Here is a 9,645-nt window from a genome sequence, read left to right on the forward strand (position 1 = left end):
ATGTGTGTGTGTGTGTGTGTGTGTGTGTGTGTCAGTAATCAGAGATGTGAGCCGCTCGCTGTGTGTCTCCTCAAGGCTTCGCACATGACGTTAAGTGACATGTGAATTGACAGACACGGTCCCTCCCAAAGCGTTTCCGCTCTTCCTCTTAAACGTGCTGTCACTGGAAATCAGAGTCTCTCTCCTGAGCATCAGGCTGCATTTCTCTCCTCGTGTCGGTTTATTTTATTCTCATGTGTCGCCTCCAGTCCAGCTGCTCTTCGGTCCACAGGTCACTTGCTGATCACCAGACTCATTAGTCAGCTGCTGAACTGCACCTGCTCGTCACCATGGTGACACACTCCACCTGTACCTGTCCTGAAGAAAAATGATCCTCAGGATGCTGAGGACTGTTACCAGGCAGTTGCTATGTGGTTTCCAAGGAGTTCTGGGTGGTTGTTATGAGGTTGCTAGGTGTCCCTGTGATCTTCTGACACCATGTCAGTGCGCTCACTTGTTCTTTTTTGGATTTTAATATTGAATTTTGTGTATCATAAAATAATTTCATAGACAAGTTTCTATCCCTTAATATTTTCTTAACAACCCCATCCCACTTATTCTATTCTATTCTATAGTATATAATGGTGCCTTTAGAGGAACAGAATCATTATTTGAGCATAGTCAGTATTATTTCACCACAGACACACCCACTTCACTGCTTTACAGTCTGTGTGTGTGTGTGTGTGACTCTGTGTGTGTGTGTGTGTGTGTGTGTGTGTGTGTGTGTGTGTGTGTGTGTGTGTGAGTGTGTGTCTGTGTGTGTGTGTGTGTGACTGTGTGTGTGTGTGTGTGTGTGTGTGTGTGTGTGTGTGTGTGTGTGTGTGTGTGCGCGTGTGACTGTGATGCACTGTCAATTGAATTATCTGTCTGTCTGTTGTCTGTGTTGCTGCCAGTGACTAATGACACCAGAATTAGTCTTCAAAGTCTGTCTGTCTCTGAAGAGGAGGAGGATATTGAGGTAAAGACAAAAATGTCATTCAAATATGAAAAGATAAGGAATTCATAAGACAGCTTTTTATTACATTCAGAGTGAATGAGATGCGTGAGGTCAGAGTTCACGACGCACAGTAGATGGCAGAGCTCGCGGTGATGGTCGAGCGATAGAATCTGGTCAGTTCTGATGAACGTGCAGTAAAACTCACCGGCAGAGGTGTCTGCAAAAGTGTGACGGGAGGCTCTCGCAGGCTCTTTCTCATCTCACACGCTTCATTTTGACACAAACACACTCCTTGTGGTGCTTTCTCTCAACCTCCTATGAAGCCCCATGAACTCTGTGCTCCAATATGACATTATAGTGCAGTAAAGACGGAGGTACAGTGCTGGCCAAAATGATTAAAACACTAGTATTCTCAGCAGATAAAAAAAGGTTTTACGTCAGTTATTTCTATCTTTTGCTGTAGTGTGTCGGTAGGAAATATCAGTTTTAGCCATTAATTGTAATAATGCAGTGAGATTTATGTTAGTGCTCCACACAGAGATCTGATCTGATCATCATCAGTCTGTCTGGAGTCACATGAAGAAACAGAACAAACTGAGACAGACTCAATCCAGAAGAACTGATGCTTCAAGAAACCTCCTGCAAAGCTCCTGAGAAACTCTGCTCAAGTGTACCGAGGGCTAAAGCTGCTTTAAACACAAAGATGCTCACACCAAATGTTGATTTCATTTAGTTAATAAAAGTTAATTTATCTATTTATGACAGCATTTTTGACAGCATCTTCATTTTACAGCATTTTTACACAAGTGCCTAAACTTTTAACAGTACTGTAGCTTTGCAGGAGGTTTCTTGAAGCGTCTCTGAGACACAGTTCTTCTGGATTGAGTCTGTCTCAGTTTGTTCTGTTTCTTCATGTGACTCCAGACAGACGGATGATGATCAGATCAGATCTCTGTGTGCAGCACAAACATATATCTCACTGCATTATTACAATTAATGGCTAAATGAATGTTTGGAAATGTAAACTGATATTTCCTCTGACACACTACAGCAAAAGATAGAAATAACTCACTTAAAACCATTTTTAGCTGCTGGAAATACTAGTGGCCAGCACTGTAAATGGGCTTTGGTGATGCTCTGTGTTTGGAGGACTGATGGGCTCACACATGTGTGCCACTGCTCACTGATCCCGTCTCTCTCTCTCTCTTTCTCTTTCCAGAACCTTCCAGAAATCCAGATGGAGCAGGATGTCGAGAGCACCGTCACGGTCCGACAGCCCAAGCAGACGTGGGACGACGTCCCCAAACCGCTGCAGGACAGGGAGCGCACCAAGCAGAAGATCCAGCGCTACGTCCGCAAAGACGGCAAGTGCAACGTGCATCACGGAAACGTGCGGGAGACCTACCGCTACCTGACGGACATCTTCACCACGCTGGTGGACCTCAAGTGGAGGTTCAACCTGTTCATCTTCGTGCTGGTTTACACCGTGACGTGGCTGTTCTTCGGCTTCATGTGGTGGCTGATCGCTTACATACGAGGAGATCTGGAGCACATAGGAGACAACCAGTGGACTCCTTGCGTCAACAACCTCAACGGCTTCGTGACGGCGTTCTTATTCTCGATAGAGACGGAGACGACCATCGGCTACGGCCACAGGGTGATCACTGACAAGTGCCCCGAGGGCATCGTGCTGCTGCTGGTGCAGTCGGTGCTGGGCTCCATCGTCAACGCCTTCATGGTGGGCTGCATGTTCGTGAAGATCTCGCAGCCCAAGAAGCGCGCCGAGACTCTGGTGTTCTCCACCAATGCCGTCATCTCCATCCGCGACGGCCGGCTTTGTCTGATGTTTCGCGTCGGAGACCTGCGGAACTCACACATCGTGGAGGCGTCCATTAGAACCAAACTGATCAAGTCCAAACAGACCAAGGAGGGAGAGTTCATCCCTCTCAATCAGACGGACATGAACGTGGGCTATGACACTGGAGACGACCGGCTCTTCCTGGTGTCTCCGCTCATCATCTGCCATGAGATCAATCAGCACAGCCCCTTCTGGGAGATCTCCAAAGAGCACCTGGCCCATGAGGAGCTGGAGATCGTGGTGATCCTGGAGGGCATGGTGGAGGCCACAGGTACGCCACTGAAATCTGCAGTTGTTTCATTGCGCTCAGAGATTACATTTACACATATGGCGCTTTTCCACTGCATGGTACGGCACGGTACGGTTCATTTTTGGGGGGTTTTCCACTGGGTACAGTACCTGGTACTTTTTTTAGTACCACCTCAATTGGGGTTCCAAGTGAACCGTACCGTTACCAAAACGTGACGTGTAAACTCTGCTGATCACGGATTGGCCGGAGAGAATCGTCACTACCTGCGTCACTGAACTTGCGACACAAACACAACAGAACCGCTAGATTTAAATCAGCACAGCCAGCGAAGGATCGAAGGCAACTGTTTTGAACGAGCGCACCTTTTTTAACAACCAAAAAGTGGCTGTTTCGTTGTCTGTTGAGGAAGTACAGACGTTCCTCTCGTTGATAGCAGAAGAGCGGATCCAGCGAGAGCTTGTTGGGGCGACGAGGAATGAAAAAGTTTTTCAGGAGTCCCGGCATGTGAATAATCCCGCCCACTCTAAAGCGATACTAAACTGCAGTGGAAACGCAAACCGAGCCGTGCCGTGCCGAGCCGTGTCGTACCACGCAGTGGAAAAGCGCCAATAGTGGGTTTGGCAGATGCTTTTATCCAAAATCACTTGCATTGCATTGAAGGTATGCAGTGGATTGGTTCATGCATTCCCTGGGAATCGAACCCATAACCATGGCATTTGTAGAGACATTCTTTACTGTTTGCACCCAGAGAGTACATTTACATGTAACGCATCTGGCAGATGCTCTTATCCAAAACCTTGCATTGCACTGAAGGTGTGCATTTGATCAGTTCATGCATTCCCTGGGAATCGAACATGTGACTGGTATTGCTCTACTGTTTGCACTATAGGATGTTCATTGCACTCAAAGATTATATTACATAATGCATTTGGCAGGCGCTTTTATCTGGAGCAGCTATCTGAACCTATGACCATGACCATGGCGTTTCTAGAGACATGCTGTACAGTTTGCAGTCAGAGGTTACATTTGCATGTAATGCATTTAGCAGATGCTTTTATCCAAAATAACTTGTGTTACACCTGGCTCAGGGATGTGACATTAAGGGAGACGACACAGCGGAATAAGTTCAAACATAATATTTAATATAACAGAATTAACCAAAATAACATAATCAAAATGTGAGTATCATTAGTGTCAGTCAGTAGGAATTGCAAGTGAATGGATGCACAAAGTGAAGAGTTGTCAGTGCTATTGAATGACAGGGTGTCCAATAAAACATTCTCAACTCCCTTAATGTGTTTAATGGTCAAGTCATAAGGCTGTAAGAAAGGTATCCATTGCATTAAGCGTTGACTCGGACTCTGTAATGAGTGAAGGAAGGTCACAGGATTGGGATCAGAATAGATGACGACTGGAGACCCTCCGCTGACATACACATCAAAATGTTGAAGAGCCCAGATCAGTGCCAGTGTTTTCTTCTCAATAATGGAATAATTCAATTGATAGGAATTAAACTTGTGTGAGAAATAACTAACTGGGTGATTGATACCATCTGAAGGAGTCTGGAGGAGAACCTTGGTGATTTTATAAATTTTCCGATAGTCCGTACAAAACCTGAACGTTCTGTCCGGTTTTCTAACTTATAAACACGGCGAAGCCCAACTCGAAACAACTCGGTTTTGCAATGTCATTCTTCAGCATGTACTGAATATCTGACTCCAATTTTTGACATTTTTCAAAACGATAGAAGCGCTGGCGTATAGGTGAAGCATCACCCACATCTACAGCATGTTCTATTAAATGACAAAACTCGCGTATAGCCGCTCTGCTAGCTGCAAAACAGATAAATGGGACAACAAATTCTCCAAATCTTTCAGATGATTTTAGATAAAAGCATTGCATTGAAGGTATGCAGTGGATTGGTTCATGCATTTGCTTCGCTTTGGACTGCACACGGAGAGTAAATATTGCAGCTTAGAAGAAGCTCAAACATCATTTTTGTCACGTTTTGATCACTGCATCATTCCCAGACCTCCACTCGAGTGATTTCAGAGGTTTCATCACTGCACTATTATTCTAACACAGTGGTTCTCAACCTTTTTTTCCACTGGGCCGCACTATGGTCCAAGTGCAAGTCTCACGGGCCGCACGCATATCATTTACATATTATGTCACCAATACAAACCAACTAGATTTATAATAGCCTATTATAGCATAAATATTATGATATATAATCGATTACATTCATTGAAATAAATAAATAATTATACTCACCATTAATAAAACTCCTGATGCTGTTGGGAGCTGACCAATTTTGTGAAATTCGACTCGAAAGTAGTAACAGCACGATGAAGTTGTGATTGTAAGTTGCAGTCTGTAAGACGCGCACGGAAGCGTGACGACGCGCGACATTGCAGAAAATATGCATTCACAAATGTAGCCTATGTTGATCCAAATATGGAAAACGCTTTCGAATTTAATAATCTGAGGTTCTCTCCAGAGATGTTTTGCCACATTTCTGCAATTAAGGATGATTGCTGCATAGTATGCACGGATTGGCCGGAGAGAATCGTCACTACCTGCGTCACTGAACTTGCGACACAAACACAACAGAACCGCTAGATTTAAATCAGCACAGCCAGCGAAGGATCGAAGGCAACTGTTTTGAACGAGCGCACCTTTTTTAACAACCAAAAAGTGGCTGTTTCGTTGTCTGTTGAGGAAGTACAGACGTTCCTCTCGTTGATAGCAGAAGAGCGGATCCAGCGAGAGCTTGTTGGGGCGACGAGGAATGAAAAAGTTTTTCAGGAGTCCCGGCATGTGAATAATCCCGCCCACTCTAAAGCGATACTAAACTGCAGTGGAAACGCAAACCGAGCCGTGCCGTGCCGAGCCGTGTCGTACCACGCAGTGGAAAAGCGCCAATAGTGGGTTTGGCAGATGCTTTTATCCAAAATCACTTGCATTGCATTGAAGGTATGCAGTGGATTGGTTCATGCATTCCCTGGGAATCGAACCCATAACCATGGCATTTGTAGAGACATTCTTTACTGTTTGCACCCAGAGAGTACATTTACATGTAACGCATCTGGCAGATGCTCTTATCCAAAACCTTGCATTGCACTGAAGGTGTGCATTTGATCAGTTCATGCATTCCCTGGGAATCGAACATGTGACTGGTATTGCTCTACTGTTTGCACTATAGGATGTTCATTGCACTCAAAGATTATATTACATAATGCATTTGGCAGGCGCTTTTATCTGGAGCAGCTATCTGAACCTATGACCATGACCATGGCGTTTCTAGAGACATGCTGTACAGTTTGCAGTCAGAGGTTACATTTGCATGTAATGCATTTAGCAGATGCTTTTATCCAAAATAACTTGTGTTACACCTGGCTCAGGGATGTGACATTAAGGGAGACGACACAGCGGAATAAGTTCAAACATAATATTTAATATAACAGAATTAACCAAAATAACATAATCAAAATGTGAGTATCATTAGTGTCAGTCAGTAGGAATTGCAAGTGAATGGATGCACAAAGTGAAGAGTTGTCAGTGCTATTGAATGACAGGGTGTCCAATAAAACATTCTCAACTCCCTTAATGTGTTTAATGGTCAAGTCATAAGGCTGTAAGAAAGGTATCCATTGCATTAAGCGTTGACTCGGACTCTGTAATGAGTGAAGGAAGGTCACAGGATTGGGATCAGAATAGATGACGACTGGAGACCCTCCGCTGACATACACATCAAAATGTTGAAGAGCCCAGATCAGTGCCAGTGTTTTCTTCTCAATAATGGAATAATTCAATTGATAGGAATTAAACTTGTGTGAGAAATAACTAACTGGGTGATTGATACCATCTGAAGGAGTCTGGAGGAGAACCTTGGTGATTTTATAAATTTTCCGATAGTCCGTACAAAACCTGAACGTTCTGTCCGGTTTTCTAACTTATAAACACGGCGAAGCCCAACTCGAAACAACTCGGTTTTGCAATGTCATTCTTCAGCATGTACTGAATATCTGACTCCAATTTTTGACATTTTTCAAAACGATAGAAGCGCTGGCGTATAGGTGAAGCATCACCCACATCTACAGCATGTTCTATTAAATGACAAAACTCGCGTATAGCCGCTCTGCTAGCTGCAAAACAGATAAATGGGACAACAAATTCTCCAAATCTTTCAGATGATTTTAGATAAAAGCATTGCATTGAAGGTATGCAGTGGATTGGTTCATGCATTTGCTTCGCTTTGGACTGCACACGGAGAGTAAATATTGCAGCTTAGAAGAAGCTCAAACATCATTTTTGTCACGTTTTGATCACTGCATCATTCCCAGACCTCCACTCGAGTGATTTCAGAGGTTTCATCACTGCACTATTATTCTAACACAGTGGTTCTCAACCTTTTTTTCCACTGGGCCGCACTATGGTCCAAGTGCAAGTCTCACGGGCCGCACGCATATCATTTACATATTATGTCACCAATACAAACCAACTAGATTTATAATAGCCTATTATAGCATAAATATTATGATATATAATCGATTACATTCATTGAAATAAATAAATAATTATACTCACCATTAATAAAACTCCTGATGCTGTTGGGAGCTGACCAATTTTGTGAAATTCGACTCGAAAGTAGTAACAGCACGATGAAGTTGTGATTGTAAGTTGCAGTCTGTAAGACGCGCACGGAAGCGTGACGACGCGCGACATTGCAGAAAATATGCATTCACAAATGTAGCCTATGTTGATCCAAATATGGAAAACGCTTTCGAATTTAATAATCTGAGGTTCTCTCCAGAGATGTTTTGCCACATTTCTGCAATTAAGGATGATTGCTGCATAGTATGTGTTTCCTTTTGCCTGAACCAGAGCCCTGCATTTCAGCCTGGGCCCCACGGCCCCGACTTTTTTTACGCCCCTCGGGCCGGGCTTCGGGGCAATTTTCACGTCATAGTTCAGACGCGGGCCGGGCATCGGGCCTGTTTTAGGCTTCTCCTATTTTTTTATATTTTAGACATCCATCAATTAGTGATGATAAAAAAATTATAATTTGTCACGCTGGTGGAAACAACACGAGACCGTGCTGCCGCGACTGTTAGAGCGGCTCGGCGGTGTTTAGTGTCCAGCAGCAGCAGCAGCAGTATGTACGGTGCGTGCCGTCAGCGCAGCTGAACAGTTCTGCGTTCAAATGCACACAATAGGCTAAAGCTTGCCGCAAAGCACCGGCAAAAGTAATTACCATGAATGTGTCAGGTGGAAATAGTAAGGAGATATTTGAATTATTTACTAATAGGATATCGTCCTCTTTTGGAAGACCAAACAAAGTACTTTCACTTTCACAACGAAACACACAGCGTCTTCAGGACATGACGGCGGCAGCAACAATACTACAGCGAGAATAAAAGTTACGCCTTCTTTCTTTGCGTGAACATTTGGGCGTCAGAAACTGAGAAACAAAATAACTGCAACACCATAAATAATGATAGCGGAATTAACATACTGTTTTATGTTATTAAAGAACATATAAATTCATATGCAGAGTCTGGTAATCCCAGAAAAGTAGGCTGCCCAGACACGTAACTGTACATTTAAATGCTGACAAATAAACACTATCGTAACTGTTTAGGCAGTTAGTCTAATCTCTTAAATGACATCGTAATGGTATTCTCGATAATCAATATCTTACCTTCATAGCCATGAATACATTTTTAAAATCTTATAAAATTTTAAAGCCTTTATTATTTCTCATCAGTAAAATTCACTTTATTAAAGGTTCACTTTTCATTCATGTTTTAGGCTTCTCCTTATTTTAATATCTTAGACATCCATCAATTAGTGATGAAAAAAATTGCCGCGCTGGTGGAAACAACACGAGACTGTGCTGCCGCGACTGTCAAGAGCGGCTCGACAGTGTTTAGTGTCCCGCAGCAGCAGCAGCGAGCGTGCCGTCAGCGCAGCTGAAAAGTTCTGCGTTCAAATGCACGCAATAGGCTTAAGCTTGCCGCAAAGCAACGGCAAAAGTTTCGTTAAGTAGTAATTTAAAGCTTTCTATAGATATATTGATCATGTCTGTGAGGCATGTATAGGCATGTATTCACTGAGTTTCGGTTCATTTTTGTGAAGTGCTCCTGTTGAAGACCGAGACGGCAGAAAGCGCATCGTGTTTGTTTTCTTTATTTTATAAAAGCACAACGTTTTGTTGATATTGTGAGTGCACACAAATAAAAGTAGACACATTGCAGTTCCGAATCATGTATTACTCTTTATGAGTAAAAATTATGCATAGGCTATTTAAAGTTGTTTCCACTGAAAAAAATGCAAGTGATCTCGCTGGTGACTTCATGTCCTTCAAAGCGCGCTTTAGCTTCCACTCTCCGCACAAACTATTGGATATGCGTCTAACAGCGCACATTTATCTAGGTTTAACGTTTAAACATTGTTATTTGAACTGTTTTATATCTATAGATTTTCTTTTAGGCAAGTCGTGATGATTTGAGAAGGCTAAATTGATCAAACATAGGCTATGATCAGCTCACTGTCTGC

At 43.2% G+C, this 9,645-nt stretch overlaps 1 protein-coding gene across 1 annotated transcript in view; it reads left to right on the forward strand.

Annotated features, from left to right (window-relative positions):
* The window catches only part of LOC107671637 (potassium inwardly rectifying channel subfamily J member 6), a 36,789-nt gene that overhangs the window by 16,635 nt on the left and 10,509 nt on the right, over positions 1 to 9,645 (forward strand). The window contains exon 2 of the mRNA XM_016464549.1: positions 2,196 to 3,105. Within this exon, the coding sequence (XP_016320035.1) occupies positions 2,214 to 3,105 (892 nt within the window). The 5' untranslated portion in view covers positions 2,196 to 2,213. The remainder of the gene's footprint in view (positions 1 to 2,195; positions 3,106 to 9,645) is intronic.

This window comes from Sinocyclocheilus anshuiensis, unplaced genomic scaffold, assembly GCF_001515605.1.
Source record: "Sinocyclocheilus anshuiensis isolate Anshui unplaced genomic scaffold, SAMN03320099.WGS_v1.1 scaffold1386, whole genome shotgun sequence".
NCBI lineage: Eukaryota > Metazoa > Chordata > Actinopteri > Cypriniformes > Cyprinidae > Sinocyclocheilus > Sinocyclocheilus anshuiensis.